The sequence below is a fragment of the Drosophila grimshawi genome, unplaced genomic scaffold (assembly GCF_018153295.1).
Source record: "Drosophila grimshawi isolate 15287-2541.00 unplaced genomic scaffold, ASM1815329v1 contig_848, whole genome shotgun sequence".
Lineage (NCBI taxonomy): Eukaryota > Metazoa > Arthropoda > Insecta > Diptera > Drosophilidae > Drosophila > Drosophila grimshawi.
The window spans coordinates 15,900,148-15,919,864 of NW_025063692.1; the positions used below are offsets into that span (position 1 = coordinate 15,900,148).

General features: G+C 40.0%; 1 protein-coding gene across 1 annotated transcript; it reads left to right on the top strand.

The window, feature by feature from the left end:
- Positions 1–5,304: 5,304 nt before the first annotated feature.
- Positions 5,305–6,112, top strand: LOC6565032. Its single transcript, XM_001991738.3, has 2 exons — positions 5,305–5,556; positions 5,631–6,112. The coding sequence occupies exons 1-2, from the start codon at positions 5,326–5,328 to the stop codon at positions 5,940–5,942; spliced, it is 543 nt and encodes a 180-aa protein (XP_001991774.1). The 5' UTR covers positions 5,305–5,325; the 3' UTR covers positions 5,943–6,112.
- Positions 6,113–19,717: the final 13,605 nt, after the last annotated feature.

Below are 19,717 nucleotides of genomic sequence, written 5' to 3' on the forward strand. Positions count from 1 at the left end.
AAAGGTGTCTCGTAATATAAAAATGGCAAAATTTATTGGACAGTTGCACGCCACCCATTTAATTTATATTTATAGAAAATAAACACTGGACTGATTTGCCTCGAGGAGTACAAGGATATTATATGGAATGATAATAATAATACGAAGGCGCTGGCTTTTACCAAAGTTTGTATACACTCACAATGGTTATCATAGAGGGTTATTGTGGCTTATAACATGCCCTGGAAGGTTGTAGATAGTAGACAGACGGCCATGACTGTATCGACTTGGCTATTGATCAAAAAAATATATCATTTATGGGACCTCCCTCAAGTTGGTTCACACACAGCGACAATGGTACAAAAAGAATCCTAAATAACTAAATAAAATCGCTAACCCATCTGGCAAATCTGCATGATTCCTGCTCGGTGAGGGCATTTGGACAAGGTTTCAACTATGACATACCCATAGATTGCAATTGAAATCGTTGGGCAATTGGGGGAGACGGTGGATTTCTTCTTATTGGGTGGTGCGATAATAAATTAGCTGGTCGGCAGCGCCACTGAAGCCACAAGTCTATGTTCCATAATAAAAGCGCAACAAATTAAATGTCAAGTTTCAGTTTTGTGAAATGCAGGATTGCGGAGGCGTTGCTGGGGTTGGGGCACACTTGAGCACACACAAAAAGCATACTCCCTTGGCCACAAGCAGACCTCACTTGGTCATATTAAAAAACAATTTTCTACACACACGGACAGCATACTCGTAAAACTTGCGACACGCGCCGCAAAAGGGCGGCAAAAAAGGGAAAAGGAAAGCGAAAGCGAAAGCGAAAGAAAAAAATGTTGGGCAAAGCGCAAGAAAATTGGCTACAAAAGATGCTAATGATTTATTTAATCGATTTGACCATGAACATATGTAACGCCATTCAACGTGTGAAAAATGACAATCCAGCTCCAACGGTTTCAGTTTCAGGGTTTTCTTCTTCAATTTTTTTTTGTGGTGTGCTTTTCTCCCAACAGCAGTGTCTGTTGATATTTTTAATAGTTTCGGTTACGCAACGTTGACAAGGGTTTGACCATTTGGGCCATTAGGTCAATATTGGGACATGGGACGATGTACATGACCCGGACACGCATTCCGTACTCCCCGGCGTGGTCAAGCGTAAGTCGTTTGGCCTTGCCGTGTAAATTATATTAAACGTTTGTCAATTTGTGTGTGATTTGTCTTGTCGCTTGTTGTCGCCCGCTTGCCCGCCCAGCAGAAGGTGCAAAAGGGTTGACTGGCATGGCATGGTCGCGCACTATTAACTGCCACCCCCTCCCACCATTTGGGGCGGCCTCCTCTTCTTGTCTGTATTGCGTTGATCGAATCGTTAGCTTTGGCTGTAATCATTATAATAAAATATACGATATTTGGTTTATGTAAGGAAAACAAATAATTTTATTTTATTAACGTATAGGGTATCTGCTAGTCAGTTTATATGATGATCTAATTGGATTTTCGCCTAGAACTATGCAATTGAAAATATGAATGCAATATTTTTGAATACACATTGTGCAAACTGAAACTCTTAAGACAGTATTAAAAATATCTTAATTTAGAGCTTAACGGATTAATTCTATAGTCGAATGGCTTGTTTGGGCCAATTTCACTTGGGATAGCTGCAGACATTTACCAAATGTGAATGCCGTGCGATTGACGACACTCAGTGGACACCATTTGCTGCAGGAGCAGTCCACCGTGTTGCTCTTCAGACAATGGAAAGCAAGCCGAAAATGAAAAAAATTGTTAAAGTCGCTGAAAAAAATGACTAGCACTTGGGTGTGGTAAAAGGCGGCAAATAAATCGACTTCAATATATCAAAGACTTAAATTTCAATTTTTTTCAAATTTCCTGCCATTTAAATGCACTCCTTCGGCCAAGTGCCCAGCGACAGGATCCTATTGCCCACCCTGCTAACCCTACCCCGACCCCTGTCCATTCCTATTCCCAATCTCCCGCCAGCGACTTGGGCACGGCTCATTGTTATGGTTGTGTTGGTAAATGATGCGCAGCGCCTTGGTGTGGGCGTGGGCGTGGCATTGCTGCAGAAATTGTGCCAGGAATTGAAATTTTTTTTTCTGTTTTTTTTTTTTTTTTTATAGTACAGACCAACGACGACGAAGACGTCGCAATTCTTTAGCATTTTATTTCAATTTTTTCCTTTTTTCTATCTTATTTTGCATTTTTCAGAGCTGAGCAGCGAGTGAGTGATAGAGAGAGACAGAGAGAGAGAGAGAGAGAGAGAGAGAGAGAGCAAGCAGTGTGGAGCGAATGCCAGTATACAGCACATTTACTGCCTCATCTATTTAATACCATAAATAATTGCATCTAATTAAATATGCTCAAATGAAAATGTCCGCTTTTTTTTCTTTAATTTTTTTTTTATTATTCTTTTATTTTTTTTTTGCGTTTGCCGTTTGCCATTGCCGCTGCCGCTGCCGCTACGTGCGCTGCCGACGCTGGCTGCAGTTGACGCGTGATGGAGCGAATGTCATTCGAAATGAAATTCAAGTTCCAATTTGGACTAACGAACGAACGACAGCCGCGAAGGCGGGCGCAAAGAAGAAATTAAGTAGCAGAGAGCGCGCGCGAAAAAAAAAGAAGACAGAATTTAATAGTTTTCAATTAGGAATCGTTTGCAGCCTTTTCTTCAGTGCCTTTCGCCTTCCGGCTCGCCCCTCGCTCGCCCACACACACACACACACACACACACTTGACGCCGCAGCAGCAACAGCAACAGCTAACGGCAAAACCCCCCCTGCCGTCCGTCACCTATCACCCCGTTCTGACGACGCGTCGCGCCGTCCGCTGTCACTTTACTTGCCGCCGTCGTAAGTGTCAAGCAAATGAAGTCACGAAGTCGACGGCTCTCAGATCCAGTTATTTGGTTCGCAGTTCGCTGTTCGCTGTTTGTTGTTGTTTCTTTTGCTGCCGTTGCCTGCGTATTTTTAATTCAACGTAAATTTTATTTTATTTTAATTTCTCTGCAATTCTTTTAACATACAGTCGTCCTACGCACAAACACACACACACACACACGCACACGCACACACTTTCGCTTCTGGCACTTTTTTTTATGAACCCCAGCAGGAACATTGAGCACTGCCAATGGCGGCCTTTATTGAAATGACACGCTCTGCATTTGCTTACGTGACTCCACTTTAGCCAATGGTTCCTTTTTCTGCTTGCTTCTCTTTTGTGGTATCTGAAGTTTATACTTGATTGTAATTATTGCACACATTGCTTTAATTAAATCTACTTTGATAAAGAACAAGCACGCGCTATATATATATATAAATATATAAATATATATATGTATATATGTATATATATATATAAGCGGTCCAAAATTCGTATACATTTCACGATTGCCTCCAAAAAATGTGCAACACGTCTGATTTGCATAGATCTTTGCGTTATTCTGGAGTAGATTTCAGAGTTATTCTAGATCTTTTGAGAGTTTTTGTTCTCGAAGATGGAAGTCTTAAAATATCAAGAAGACAATGACTTTAAATTTGTTTGTATGGAGTTTTCTTTAAGAACATGCTATATCTTAGAAGAAGGATTATTATTCGCCAGTTATCTCTTCCAATAATGATTTTTATTAGGATACAAATTTGAACTTAAGTGTGTTCAGCTACATTGATTTGGTTTTGGTTCAAAAGCATTCAACTTTCAAAAGTGCAGTGAATTTTTTTAAAAATATTTTGCCTTTCCTTATGTTAGAATGAGTGTGAATTGAACTAACCACAATACGAATTACGATTCCTTGCACACGAAATACAATAAGTAAATATGCATTGGACTGCTCCAAAAGCTTGCTTAAAAGTTCGGAGCAAACACGTTTAGGGTTCCGGTTACAACATGCATATTTATTGAGAATAAGTTTCCTGTATGTAATACAATCAATGCAAAGGCAAAAACAAGTCAAGACAGTTACCTAAATAACTTTGCAGCACCAGAACCTGGTAGTGGGTGGTGCAGGGTGCAGGACTGAGAGTGGATGGGTCAGTTAAATGAACGGCAGGCGCCAATATACGTACAACTCTGCTGTATGCCTTAAGGGTAAGGAAGCGGGAGGGGAGTCTCCCGGCGGAAGTTATTGAGTATAGTAAAGGCGCGACCTAAAACAACAACAGCAACAGTAACAGTAACAGCAACACCAACAACGCGAAACTGAAGCAGCTTTTGACGTTGCCACCTGCCGTCACCAATGGTTGGCGTGCAAGATTTTGGTTCGATGAATTTATTACTTTTGATGTTCAAACACGAACACTGCTGCAGGCCATAAAACAAGCAAAGAGAGCTCCAAAAACTTTTGGACATGCCACCCAACCAGGCAGGGCCAACCAGGCCAACCAGGCCAGCTGAAGCCCGAGGAGTACCCAGACCAAAAACCAAACAGAATATAATGCGGCTGAACAGAGTTTGGAACAGCAAATGCTATTAAAAGTTTACATGTCTCAATAGAGTGTTAAGAGATTAGTTGGCATAAAATTGTTCGGGAATTCCAGCTAAAAGGAATTCGGCCTTGTTGAAAAGTTAACAGCCAGTTCACTGTACAGGCGCGTTGCGGGGGGGCGGGGCTGTACTGGCAATTTAGTGAATTTCGGCTAAAATTTCAAATAGAATATTAGCTAAAGGAAGAAAATACAAACGTCTTGTTTCGAACCTAAATAAAATTGAAACAAAAGCTCTTCTTCTTTTTTATAGTTACGAATGAAAATGGAGGGATATCGTCGTTGAGTGAGCTCGACTACGATATACCCTGAACCCAGCTTGAAATATATTCTATTCCATTTAAAAACTTTTCGCACACCCAAATGTAAGCCGGTGTTAAAACGCTCTCATTTCTTATACAAGGCAAATACAGTGAAGAGAAAAAAATAATTAGCACGAACTGAAATCACAAGTTTGCGACGAACACACACGTTTTCGACTATAGCTTGGATGTTTCTTAATAAACCATTATATCTATTATACACTTTATCAATTTTTATTGGTGCTATGATAATAAGTTCACATTGAATTTTACTGTAACCAGTGTGAGATAAATAGCTTTAGATTGGGTTGAATTGGATTGAATAATCCATGAATTATATACAATAACATTATACATTCGTTCACAATGTACTTCATTAAAATTTGTGTATATACATTTAACACAATCTATCAACAAGTTCCAATTATGTCCAATAAATTACAATGATATTGCATGTGAGATAACAGCTTGAAACTAGCCAACTTAATATATAAAGAGTGTGTCTGCCGTGAAGCGATAATCATTTCAGTTAACAAACAATGACTAGTATTGTGGGCCTGCTGGTCTTTGGACTGATGCTACTGGTGTACGCCAGTGCTGAGGATAGGAGCTATAGCGTGGAACTCAACTCCTTCGACAGAAACACAAATTTTGAGAACGATGACAAATGGATGGATTGGCACACGCTGCGTATGAAGAAAGTGGGCCGTAATCAGTACACCTTGGACGGGGATTTCGAGCTCAAACGGAATATGGGCAATGAGCAGAAAGTGAGCCACATTTAGCCACATACATTTACTCATTACTCATTCGATATTGGCTGAATTGAAACATCTGTTCACAGATATCACTTCAAGTGTTCACCTACATTGAGAGCGCCAAACAAAAGGGACCCTTGGTCATGAATATGAACAAACCGTTCTGTCAGTTTGTCAACGAGGATGAGGACACATATCCGTATCTGCTGGAGGTATCTAATTTGCCCGTACCGGGCGATTGTCCATTTCCGAAGGGCAAATATACCATCGAAAATTACCAGCTCGCAACCACATTCCTGCCCGATGATGCACCCAAGGGCGATTATCTGCTGGAGCTCAATATTTTGGATAATGAAATTCCCGTTGCCGGTATTTTCGCTTCTGTCACATTGACCTAACAAAACAGCCTTGGCTTATTTTTTTTACTTGTAATTTTGATGTTTTTTTGTTTTGGGTGGATCCATTTGGCACTGCAAGCGTATTACATATAAACCTATATCCAACTGTAGCTTAAACACCTTCCTTGTTTTTTTTTCAAATATAATTTTCTTTCGCTTTTAAAGACCAACACAAAGAATCCTTTCTGTACTGCAACTGACCTAAAATATGGTGTCTCTGATCTCAAATTGCGAAAATTTTCAACTTAATCTGTAAAACTTTCTCAGCATTTCAGAGAGTGAAATGAAACCAATCCAAAAACAAATATAAGCATTTCACACTCTTATCAGTTGATCTGCATATTTATGTGTCTTTATTCATATTTGTATGATCAATTAAATAATATCGATTCGATGATAATATATAAATAAATAAGACAATATGTATAAAGATACTTTTGCTTAAGATCAGTTCAGTTCGTGGCAAGACATCTAAAACATATTTCTAGAGACCTTGTTGTTTGACAAGCAATAGATCTTGCTACCAAATATGTATATATATGTATATCTTATAGAGCTAGAAACGTATGCTTATGTTTAAAACACATATGATTCCATCAAGGGATCGTGAATGCATCGTACGGTTGTTGGACAAGGGGCAACATTCGCGTGTGGCAACACTCGATAACATAATTATCTGTCATAATCAGTAGGCGTTGAAATGTGCAATTTGGAGTGCAATTTAATGTGCACCAACAGCCAAATGCAACAACAACAACACCAGTAACGGATAGTACAAACAGGGGTGGGGTTGGTGTTGGTATCAGGGTTGTCATGCTGCCTGCTTGGGGCGTCGTCTAAAGCATTCAGTTTGAGTTTTGAAAATTTGCATCAGATTATTGCAATAAACATAATTATGCGCGCTGCATATGATTTTTCAATTAAACACATGCAACACAACTCCCCAATTGCTGATGAGGCCCAACAACGGTTGCTGCTGTTGCTGCTGCCGCAAATGCTGATTTTGCTGTTGGTGCTGCTGCCACGCGGGTGGTTGACGCTGACGAGGCAAATAAAAAGCCATCCGCATACGATTTGCGAAAATGCTGTGGCATTTGTGTGTGTGTGTGTGTTTGCGCGCTTCAGAGGAGGAGGGAGGGGGGGAGGGGGGTGGGGTTCATGGGGTATGGGCTTTTAGGTGCGGGGAACTGATGACATGACCAACCAATTGCTGCTCGTTGCGGGTGTTTGTAATGCATATTTGTTAATTAAGTGTCGTATGTGGCTGTGTCTCTAGCTCTGCGTGTGCGAGTACTATGTGTGTGTGTGTGTGTGTGTGTGTGTCGTGTGTGTGCAATTGTAACGGTGCTTAAGTGGAATCAATGGATTGTAATGAACAGATAATCCTTTTTAGCAAAAACACAACCCACTGCAAAGCCCATAACCAATCCCCAAGCCCCCACCCTCTCGCCACACTCACAGCCCTTTTGCATGCTGTGCTCAACGTGAGGGTGAGGATTGAGTAGGGTAGCTGGCTATCATTATGCGCGTTATTTGGAGAGCCTTGCCATATGCTGAGCGTTGCCACTCTGCTTGTCAATGACAAATGGCACAGCGTGCAACAACGGCAGCAATTGCAATTGCAATTGCAAATTTCAATTAGACGAGGTGTTGATGCAGAAACTGAATTCACAACTTGAATTGGCATTTCCAAAAAAAAAAAACCAGCTGAACCACATTTGCATCCCATCTCACTCCAACACATTGCTACTCACCTTTGCATATGCGAAAACTGTTAAAAGTTTCTCAAAGTAATCAAGTAACATATTAAGAATGTATGGGTATACAATGATGACGCCACATCCGACCTGAGCTAAAATATGATATCCCAAAACGCATAGGAAATAGCTTAATCTGTAAACTCTTCTCAGAAGTAAGTCGATCTTTGCTTACTTTTAAGTCGGTTCAAATGATGTTGCGACAACAGGCAAACCAATCGCTTTGATGTCCTTTCTTTTTGTTTTTGATATGTTCATTTATTTTAAAAATGAATACAAGGCTTAGCATAAGAAATAATACATAAATCTTAATTACTTTAAAAACTAGATGCTTGTACACCAAATTTAGACTGAGTTGGAGTTAGTTTTTGCTTAAGCCTTGAGACTTAAAACTTGGAATAAATACATATTTAGTTCTTCATGTCTATTCTTAACTACCAAGGTGTTAGAGCAATATTAATAGATATTATAATAAAAATCGTATGCCAAACTATGTCATATTTCAGTCCTTGGTCGTCTGTCTATTCTTAGGGCATACAAAATTCGAAGTGGATGTGAATTTGGATTGCATATTGTTTTTATTAAGTCAGCTCTAATGGTAAGTTAACACTCAGTTCAAGTCAAAGCTAAAGACGAGGACGTTTGGGGAAACGCTGCGAAGCGTTGCCAGGCCTCAAAATCTGTTTGTGATTACGCCTCCCACATATGAAGAAGAAGAAGATGGAGCAGAAGAAGAAGAAGACGAAGGAGGAGTGTTTGTGTGCTGAGGTGTACTGTGTATTATGTAGGTACACATATTTTTAATCATCATTAACAATAATTCGAGAAATACTTTTAATTTTTTTTTCTTTCCATTTTTTCCGTTTCTTTTTTTTCCTTCTGTACCTGACTCAAGATGTCGTAACGTCGACATGGAAGAAGATGTTGGCTTGGGCGCACTTGGGTTTTGTCTTACGGAAGGGATAACAGCATGTGTGTGTGTGTGTGTGTAGATGTGTGTTGCTTATTCCCCGCGCTACTTGCTGCCACTTCTGCCTCAATGACATTGCACTTACTGCTCTGTCGTCGCGGCAAAAAGATTTATGAAAATATTGCGTTTGCCCGGCTCTGGAGCTGTTGCCACTTGCCCACACCCCCCTCCTACCCCCCTCTATTCCCCTTCCCACTCTCAGCCACACTTCGCTGCCTCTGTCGCTGCATTGCTGCTTGCTGGCTTCCTCAGGGATTGTGTTGCTGGCTGAAAGTGTAGGAGAGCGTGCTGGAGTGCTGCCGTTGCGTCGGGTGGTGGGTGGAGGGTGGAGGGTGGCTGCTGGAGGGGGGAGTGTTTGTAGGTGTCTTTTGCTTGTGGGCAATATTAATTATTATAGGCGAGCCACCCACACAAATAAATCATAAATTAAAAGCCAAGACGCAGTGGCGGCCAAGTAAAAAGCGTCACAACCCCAACCACCCCAGTCGGCCCACCATACCCAACCCCATGCCCATAATAAACAATTTTTATCATTAAACGCATTTGATAATTAAAAATTGTCATTTTTTAGCAGCGCTCGCTCTTCTGAAATATCATTTTTCTCGTATATTTTTTGTATTTTTTTTTTGTTCATGTTTTGGCTGCAAAAATATTAAATTACGAAATGGGTGTGCTTTGGGCTAGGGGGCTGAGGCAAGGGGTGTTTCGTGGACTTAAACAAAAGCAACGGCATTTATCATTTTGCCAACTGTTTGTTTGATAAGGGGACATACGACATAAAAAAAATAAAATAAAAAAAACAAAACCCAGCTAAAAACGCAAAGCACATAAATAAAAATTAATTGGTGACCAAAAGAAGAAAACCAAATAAATAAAAAAAAAACACATAAATATTACTTAAAATATATTTTTAAAGCGAAAGTGACGCAAATGAAATGAAAAGAAAGCGCCATTTCCACATTTCTAAGCAGCTACCGTTAGTTTTCAACTGCTCGGGTTGCAAGCTCGTTTGACACTCTTTGCCAGGATAACTCCAACTCCCCTGTGCTTGCCTATGCTTCCTGTTTCCCTTCCACCCACTATCTACTCGACAGCGGCTCTCATTTTTAATTGACAGTCTACTGTATTTTATAGAGCTTTTAGGGTTTCATTTCATTCCATTCCATTTTTACATACACTTTTCGATTTCATTTCACTAAAAATTGCAATTGTATTTATACGAGGCCAACAGAAGCATTCGATGTAATGCATCCTTTGCTGGAATGCTTACATTTACACTTCTTGATTTAATTATACTATGGCTTTCTCTATTCCCCCGCTGTGCCCACTTTCTCGGATTTATCTGTCTGTCTGTCAGACGCCGTAACAATAACCATCCGAAGACTCTTAAAAGGCAGACAGCTGGCAAATTGTAACAGGAAATGTTTTGCCAATTGATGGAGCTATCTACCTTTAAACAAGTAAAAGCGCTATAGTCGAGTGAGCTCGACTACGAGATACTCTAAACCCAGGTATTAAATATATTGTTCTAGTATAATTGCCAAATTTGACTATAATTTTGGGCGTTTCTTGTCTGATCTCGTGGAAATTTGTATATATCCATTGGAAAGCTATGCCTTCAATCGATTTGTATTGATATTCGCCAGATGATGGACTGTTATCGATAAGAAAAAATGATTGATCTTGATTTGTGCATGTTATAGGAGAGCTCATATTTCAAATTTGTAGTAACTTATTTTTATAGTCTCTGAGATCCTTTTGTTTATACAGACATAGACGTGGCTATATCTTGGCAGTTAATCCTAAATGATAATATAAAGACTTTGTGGGGTTAGATATGATTCCTTCTGCCTGTTACAAACAAAAAGACAACTTGAAATTTGTTGTTCAAGATAATGCTTAATTGCTGTAAATTGAATTAAATTATTTACGATCTTACTATATAATAATATAACATAAATATATAGCATAATATTACTCATACTTAAGTACATTTTCCGATTAATGAAACACAAAAACAAAATTTACAATAAATAAAATTTCCCATTAGTTATCTTATATTCAATGATTTTTCGAATGATTGCAAATTGTGAAAAAAGCTATTGTGTAAAATTTTTCAGGAAGTACCATCACTCAAAAAGTGAGCATTAAAGAACGAAAGAGAAAGCGAGAGACTTATGGATAGAGAGAGAGAGAGAGAGAGAGAGAGAGAGAGAGAGAAAGAGAGCTAACTGAAAAAGGGCAGGAAATTTAAATTACCTGCGCCGTAATTACACAAAAGAATATGCCAATAAAAATGACTTATGTATCAATTTCCTTTACGACGACTCCACGGGACGAAAACGACAACGATGATAATAATAAAAGGCAACAACAACAACGGCAGAAAATTTCAATTTTATTTTTATTGCCATATTGTGTATCAAATATTTACAATTATTTGCCATGAGCCATGAAAATGAGCCATTCAGCCAGACAGAGGGGGCGGGTAGGCAAGTGGGAGGCAGGGGGGTGGGGATGGGCGTGTGCATGCTGATAAATTCAAATAAATTGTGCAGTGTAACCAAGGTGAAAATGATAGCGCCTTCACAGCCAGCCCCTTCTCCATTCCCTATACCCCATCCGTGGGCAGCCAGCAGCCAGCAGCCGCCGAGGCAAAAGTTTTCGATCAAAAAGCGACCGAAAATTGCATGGAAAATGTGAAGTGGAAAATGGTTTTAGCTGTGCCTGAACTGAGACGCCAGCCTCGCACATCTTTTTTGTGGCATTAAAATTTTATTTTAATGTCATCGAGACGTTGATTTACAGCACCCACTGTACGAGGCACAGACTGCGTTGCGGCGCAAAAGAGAGCAACAGCATTCAGGTGTATCAGCCAAAAATAATTTTAATAATATTTTATTGCTTCGAAAAGGTGGTAATAGCGCGTAAAATGACAAAGCCAAAGTCGAAGCCAATTCAACGTGTACTAAAGCCAACGAGGGCATAAAGCTGTTGAAGTGCTGACAGCAGACTAGCGTCAAGGATCGATTTTCTAGCTTTAACTGTCGCTCAACAAAATATCCCTCAGTCAGTCTGCCCTTTCATAATTTTCTCTCTATTACTACGCATGATAAGCACAGTCGATAAAGCCAGGATCTTATACACGACTTTCGATCTGTCCTTTTATAATATAATACTAAACACACCAAACAAAACAAGTAAGAGTGCTGTAGTCGAGTGAGCTCGTTCATACAGACGCACAGACGCACATGGCTTTATCGACTCGGCTGTTGACCCTGGTCAGGAATGTGTATACTTTATGGGGTCGGAGATACTTCTGCCTGTTACATAACTTTGTACTCATTGTTAATGTGTTCAGGGTATAAAAATTCAAGTTCTCGCATATCAGTTCAGGTATAGCGATTAGCATCTGAAATCTGAAAAAATATATATGTATATGTATTCATAAAATTTGACAGATAACTTAAGATTGGTTAAGAATACTAGTTTGTGAAATAATAACAGTTAAAGTGCTGACTAAACGCAGTTGTAGAGCACCTTATTTTTAATCAAATCAAAGTAGTTACTTGGAACACACAAGTAGATGTAGACCTCCCAGCTGAGCCCATCAATTAACTTGTTAGGCAAGCCACGTAGAACAAAACAAAGGCGTAGCAAATAGCGCTAATAAGTCAATAAATCCATTTAGGCAAGAGCCAAGTGGGGAAAACAGATCCCAAGCAAGCACCCCATAAACTGGGCACAAATGGAAGTCAAAGGTAGGTGAAAAACTTTTGCCGGTTGCCACTTAACCGTTCAATTTGGGGTTCCGACCTTTGGAGCTGGTATCTTAGTCAGCTTTCTTGTGTGTGCCCCTATCCCCCATGTGTGCCACCCTGGTAGCGTTGCGTTGCGTTTCGTTCCGTTCTATTTGGTCCTATTCCTGCCACGTTTTTTGGTGCAAAGTTTTTGCGGCTTTTTCAATATTTTATGAGTCAAGCTTTTGCGTTAACACCTTAAGTACGCAGGGCATTGCGGTTATGGTTAGGGGGCTGCTGGGGTGCACTGAATGGGGCGCACAGAAAGCTATACCTACTTGTGTGTGTGTGTGTGTGTGGCAGGAAATAACGCGCAAGTTGTAAGTTTTAACTAGGAGCAAACAACTTTTGTCGTGGCTGCGAGGAAACGAGGGGTGGACTGTTGCGCCTGTTGAGCGAGCTGTTGCTGTTACTGTTGTTCTTCCTGCGGTTGCAATGAAGCATCGAGTATTGCACACACACACACACACACATATATATATATATATATACACACACATCGTAGTAACTAAAGCACACCCATAAGCACAGTGTAAACGTCGACAACGATTTATTTCCCAAGCAACTTAAGTGCGCCCAAACCAAGCGCGCCTTTTGCACAATGCTGTCAACCACGCCCACGCCCACACACACACACACAGATACACACACAGACGCATGCCTGTGGCTTGCGTGTGTGTGTGTGTGTTGAATTTTTGGCGTCGCTAACTCAATGAGTCGAAATTAAACAATGCAAAAGATTAAGTGCAGATTTGGGACTTTATCTGCTTTAGCCATAAATTGGTATTTAAGGGATACCTCACAAATGTCTATAGCACACACTCACACACAAACTAAGATAGACAGGGAGAGAGAACGAGAGCGAGACGGAGCGAGACAGAGCGAGACGGAGCGAGAGAGAGCGAAGGAAAAGTTATGGTCGTTTAACTACACCTTGAAGTAGGCTGGCTGCTGCCAACAGGCAAGACAATAGATCAGCGCCCACAAATAAGGTAAGCTTCCAGTGGCGTCCACTAACCCCTCCCCCTCGCCCCTCCCCCATCGCCATCGTCGCACATTCTCATTGCCTCTATCAGTTGTTGTTTTGGTAGTCGCCCAGCCCAAAAAAGTGCGCTGCAAACTTTTGTTGTTTACCAATAAACAGAAGCTGCCACCTGCAATGAGGCAACTAGCGAGTTTCCTGAGGGAGGATGTGGCACTAACTAAGTAGAGTTTGGTGCGTTCAACATGCAAAAGATTAATTGCAATCGGTGTTTTGGCATATGTTTCTGTACTTGCCACTGAACCAATCCCCTCTCTACACACATACACAGCTTTTGGCAGTTTCTTTCGTGCATTGTTTCCGCAAGTTTTTTGTTCGTCAAGGGTGGATGAGGAGAGGTGAGCGGTATGAGTGCACTTACCACTTGAGAAGGTAATTAAGTAACTATTTATGGGCAGGGAGACTGGTTGCAACCAGCCAGACAAGACACAAAACACATGTTTCGACCGAGTTTTCGATTAAGTGAGGCACGTAAATATCAGAGCTCTGCTTTAGTTGGATTAAGTTCTCTCTGTGATATATGTACATCTAATTTCGGGAGAGATAGTCTACGATATGCGATTGATCGGAAGCTGTTAGTATATCTATATCTAAAAATATGTTTTGATTATATATTTTACGAGATACTTTAGGCATTATAATCATTTTTACACTATAACATAAATAATTGATAATATTTCAAATCGAAAAATTAATTATTATAATTTCTAGCGTATATGCTTAAAAATATGATCAGATTTCATTTTTTTTTCCAAATACATAAAGTATTGATTTGTACACAATGAACTTTGCAGAATAGCTCATACAAATGATATTATTTTAAAGACGAATCCGGACGGGATTCAACATTTATCTGAGTACATATTAAAAATAAAATTTACCTGGATCCAAAACACATTTCAAATACATAATAATTAATTATGAAAATGGTGTTATGTCCAAATAGACAACAGTAGACAATAAAATATTAAATAGAAAACTTGGTACAGAGTATCGCCTAGTCTAGCTTATTTATCTATCTCATGACTTCTTGTTTCTTTTTGAAGTTATTGATAAATTATATTTGTTCCCATATTGTATGCTGATAGCATATTGCTTGGGGATAACTAATCCATCAGTCTTTAAGTGACTGTTTTTCGTTTTCCTTTCTGTATTACACACAGATGCACACACAATAGACACTGTTTCATTGGCAACAAAGCCAGTTAGATCCGAGGCTATAATTCGATTGCCTGCTTTATGTATTTGGGAGTGGTTGGTGGAGGGGGGAGTTGAGGGAATGTCTTAATGCCATAATCACAGGGCACCAAGACAGAACACAGCTAGATCTGGCATGGCAACAATAACAGCGACTACAACAACAACAATAGTAACACATGAACAAATGGGCAAGAGAGTTTACTACACCCCCTGCCCCAGTACACCTCCCTGCATCAACACCATATCACTTTGATTACTTTATTATTGGTAGTTGGCATGCTGCCTGTGCCTGGCTCTGTCCTACCTTGCTGCTGGCTAGTGTAGTGGCCCTGGCACTCACAATGATTGGGGCACAATTGTTGGTGCTGTTGCTGCTTGCCCCATTGTCGGTAATATCCCTGTGATACACACACTTTTGCCACTTTTCTTATTAACGGCAATCATATTCGAGCTTCCCCCTCATTATACGACCCGCTCGCCCTTTGCTCTCGTCTCGTTCGGTATTTCTTTTTCTTGTGTGTAAATATAAATCATTTTTCTGTTTTTGTTGTTGATTTATGCGTTTGTTCGATGTGTTTGCTATTCTTTCCCATCTATGTTATCTATTTCCCTCTCACTCTCTCTCTCTCTATATATATATAATATATATATATATCTGTCTGCCTGCGCGTCCTTCTGCTGCACTTTAGCTACTGTTGATAATGAGCCAAATCATTTTTCGTAAGATAAATTTCTGACTCGCTGCCATATAAGTAGCTGCAAAACTTATGTTGCGACACACCACCACCACCATCGAACAACACCACCACCACCACCACCACCAGCACTAGAATAGTGGCTTCGCTTTGTCTGGCAAGTCATCAGAAGAGTCTCTCCAGCCCCCAACCCTTGCACAGACTCCACACCTCAGTACGACTTTGCCGTCGACAACTTCGAGTTTGGCGCGTTCCTTGAAAGCGTTATAAATCATTGACATGATTAAGCGACGGCACGACACGACATGCTTTTGTTGCGGCTCGGTTGAATTGCTCTGTTTGTGTGTGTGTGTGTGTGTGTGTTTATGTGTGTGTGTGTGTTTATGTGTGTGGATGGCGGCCTGGTCTGGTACTGTTCCCGTCCTTGATTGTTGTACAAGTTGAACGCGCAATGGGGCCAAATGATAATTTAATATCGAAAATTGCTTTTATTGAGTTAGTTTCAAAGCTAGCAAAGCAGCTGCATCTGTGTTTGTGTCCGATCAGATCCGAATCTGTTTGATTGTTGCTTATGGAATCAATAATATCGAATGCTCTTACGCTCCATAAGCATCTGTGGGGCATTTGCTACTAGAGTGCGGCTAAATTGCCTAACTCCACTTTAAAAATGTAAACAGCAAACAGTTAAATCGTCATCGATTAAAAGATATCACGAAAGTTACAAAATAATGAATAGGAATATAAAAAAATAAAGCAATAAGTAATAATAAAAGGATCAATTAATATAATTATTGTAATCCTAATAATGAGTTAACTAACTTTCAAAAACTGCTCAAGAGCAAAATTGTATGCAATATATAATTATATTTATGTATAATATATATATTTATAACTATTACTTAACTAATTGACAGCTCAAAATTGTGCTCCATAAGAATGAACTTGCAAATAAATCTTTATTTTGAAAAAGGCTTTGATATTTTTGAGATGCAATATTTTAATTAGCTTGCTGATTTTTACAGTCTTTTCTATTTAGAGATTATGTGGATTGAAAATACTTACAAGCAAAGGATATTTTCGTTGTTGAAAAGCGACGGATTGAATAGTAATAAATTGATCTGATGAAATGCTTCAATAAGATGTTTAATATAATACTTGTTTAGTTTAATAAAAACCAGGATTGCTTTATATGTATGCCGAGTGTCAAATGATGTTACTGCAAAGGATAACGTAACAGTTACTTTGGAGGCTTTCATTAAGGCGTCTTACATAATGTGCCGTTGACTTAACACACAGAGAATAGTACATGGGACCCAATACAACACCATTACTTGCTGTTCCCTAGCGCCCTTATTAAGCCACTCCTCTCTGGTCGTGCTATGCGTTGGCATCACTCAACTCGAGCAGAAACACACATCAAACATATTTATATGTGTACTTTAAGAAACTTTGCTAATATGTTAAAACTGTTCATTGACACCAAAAAATGAGCAAAAACTCAGCGGGCGGCAGAAGTGGCAGCGACTTTGCTGTGCGTACGGGTCTAGAGAGGGCTAGGGGCAAGCAGCTAAGTGCCTGGCAAAAAATAAAAATAAAAAAAATATACCAAGGAAGCATAAGTGTCAGCTTGTCGAATACTGTACGTGTGTGTGTGTGTGTGAGTGTGTGTGTGTTTGAGTTTTGCTTGCAAGTTGTCGGAGCGAAGGCCGTCTCTCATATGAGGCGCTGCTTTAAGTGATGCTTTGCCGGCTGTTTGCAGTGTTGGAAAACACAAACAAAAACTGTGAGCTTATTAAACGCCAGATTTCCCATACCTATTCCCCATTCCCCATTCCGTTGCCATATTCACATTTTCCGTTCGCTATTCGCCTTTTGCATTGCTGCGAGTTCTAGACAAATAACGCAAATAGAAATAAAACTGAGGCTACATATAGAGTAGGAATCCGAGCGAAAAACTTTTGCCGCTATGCAATATTAGCTGCTAATTATGGAAGCAAAAGTCGTGAAATCCACTGCAGCCACCACCGACCCAGTTCTCATTCTCTCCCTCTCAATCCCTTCTCTATTTCTCTCTCGCTCTCTCTCTCTCTCTCGGTTCCTGTGTGTCTGCCGGTAGCCTCTCTAAAGCCGAACTCTATGACTTGGTATCGCCCTGTGGCAGTCTGTCAATATTTGTTGAAACACTTTTTGATAGGCAAATGGTTTTTGAATATGCCAAAAAGTTGTGCAATTGCAATTGCTTTTCTAAAAAAAACGACCAAAAACAGCGCTGGGCCCCACTATTTTATTAGAAAACTTTCCAAACAACGCGCCAGAAAATGGGAAATGCAATGGAAAACAACAAAACTGAAAACGGAAAGCGGAATGTGAATGGCTCGTTGGAGGAGCATTTGGCTACCGATGTTTGACTTTATGCGCTATTTTTAATATTTATTATGACTGATTGCGGTCGCAATATTCCACATTCCCGAACACTGCACCCACCCACCCCATATCCATTTAGCTTCCCCAGGCACAGAGCTCGTGTTTGCCTTGGCAGAGGCCGCAAAATGAATGGCATAAAAGATGTTTAGACAGGGGCTGGCTGCATTCACGCATTGTAATTTAAGTGAAACATAAATATTGATGCAATAAATTAATTTTTGCTAAATTGAAAGATAAAGCGCTATGGAGAATGGTAGCGGTTTACGCGCGGTCCGCGCCGAAGCTACTGAGTTCCTGATTAAGTTCATGAATACTTTAAACTTAATGCGTCATTGTAAAAGCGCTGGTTCGATGGGTTTTACACCGGAGGGTTAAGTAATTGTGATTTTCATGGAGAGTTCGATGCCACTTGCTATTCGAATGACTCTTGTATTTACCCTAATAATTATAGCTATCAATGTAATACCTCCTGTATTAAATATGGTTCATATTCAATTCACATCATTCAAAATATTTACATTATTTCTGCATTGTTTGTTCATTTTAAAAATAGTTATGAACTAAACACTTATTGACCCAGTTTTATATCTGGGGTTTTTTTTTTTTATATTTCTTCAAGGGGTTTTTGTTTGTTTTCCTTTTGCACTTGACTCAATATTTTGCAAATACAGTCTAATATATGGGTTTCTATTATTCTGTATTCTAATATAATCCTCATTCTAATGCAGGGTATTTTCAAGCAGATCGCACTCGATTCTGAGCTCTACTTCACCCACTCTCTCATTATTGTTTTATCTCTCTGTCTGTCACTTCCGGGAATCGTCCAGGACTAACCCTGTCTAACGTGAATGTCTACGCTGTTTCTATGCTGTTCATTTTCATTGTCTCTTACGACTTTTACTTACTGCCGACATCGACAACGAGCGCAAATAACCTGCTGGGAATTAATATTTTCATTTTTCGACAAAATGCCAAAGGACGACAATGAGCGCTAGTCGGCTGCCCAGCCCACTCCGTAAACACTCCCACTATCACTCAGCCTGCTCTCAATCTCAAGTTAGCCAACTCCGCTCACACTCACTCTTCATTTGATGCTCACTCTCCGTGGTCTAGTCTCTGCTCGAAAAATTTGCCAGCCATTGTCTTTAAGTAGAAAATTCAATTTGTATTTTTGCTGCCGCCGAAAAGTATGCAATGCTTTTTGTTTGTTCACATTTCGCATTTCGTTTCACTTTTAAGGAGGATTTCGCGCAGCAATGAAAGGGGAGGCGGCTGGGTCACGACGACATTTGATGCCCCACCAGTGGCCATTGCATTTGTATTATATATAAAAGACGACCGCCCTCTTGCCCCATGTACTGCTTGCATGCCAAAATAAAGTCGCAAATCTTGTGAGTTTTCCAAAAATTGCTTGCCCCGCATTCCGGCTATAAACCCCACTACTCGGAAACCTTTGTGCCGTTCGCCGAACGCTTTTTGTTAATTTGAAATTCAAATTGATTTGCGACTTGAGGGTTCCAACCTGCCCTTAATCGTAAATGTTTGTTTGCTTTTCGTTATTGCGTATTGAATTTATTTGCACAAGTATTTGTGTATTTTGTTTTTTTTTTTCGCTATTTACAGTGCGACTAAGCAAATTAATTGGTGTAAAACGCAATTAGCCCCCAGCCTCAGGGGAGAGCTGAGCAGCAGTCAGCAGGCAGCAAGCAGGCACGACAACTTTGTTCAAAAAATAGTTTATGAACTATTTATGCACTTATGCCTGCAGGATGTGAAACTGGTTCGGTTCTCCGGTCCGGTCTTAGGTCAATGCTGTCAACTTGCTGTTTGTTGCCCGTTCTTGTTGGTGTTGTTGTCGGGGGCCACAGCTATGCAAACTTTTTGCTG

Excerpts from the sequence above, each read along its gene's own strand:
- LOC6565032 (XM_001991738.3), top strand. The coding sequence starts at position 5,326 with ATGACTAGTATTGTGGGCCTGCTGGTCTTTGGACTGATGCTACTGGTG. Across the intron at positions 5,557-5,630 it reads ATATGGGCAATGAGCAGAAA|ATATCACTTCAAGTGTTCAC; the intron begins GTGAGCCACATT and ends ATCTGTTCACAG.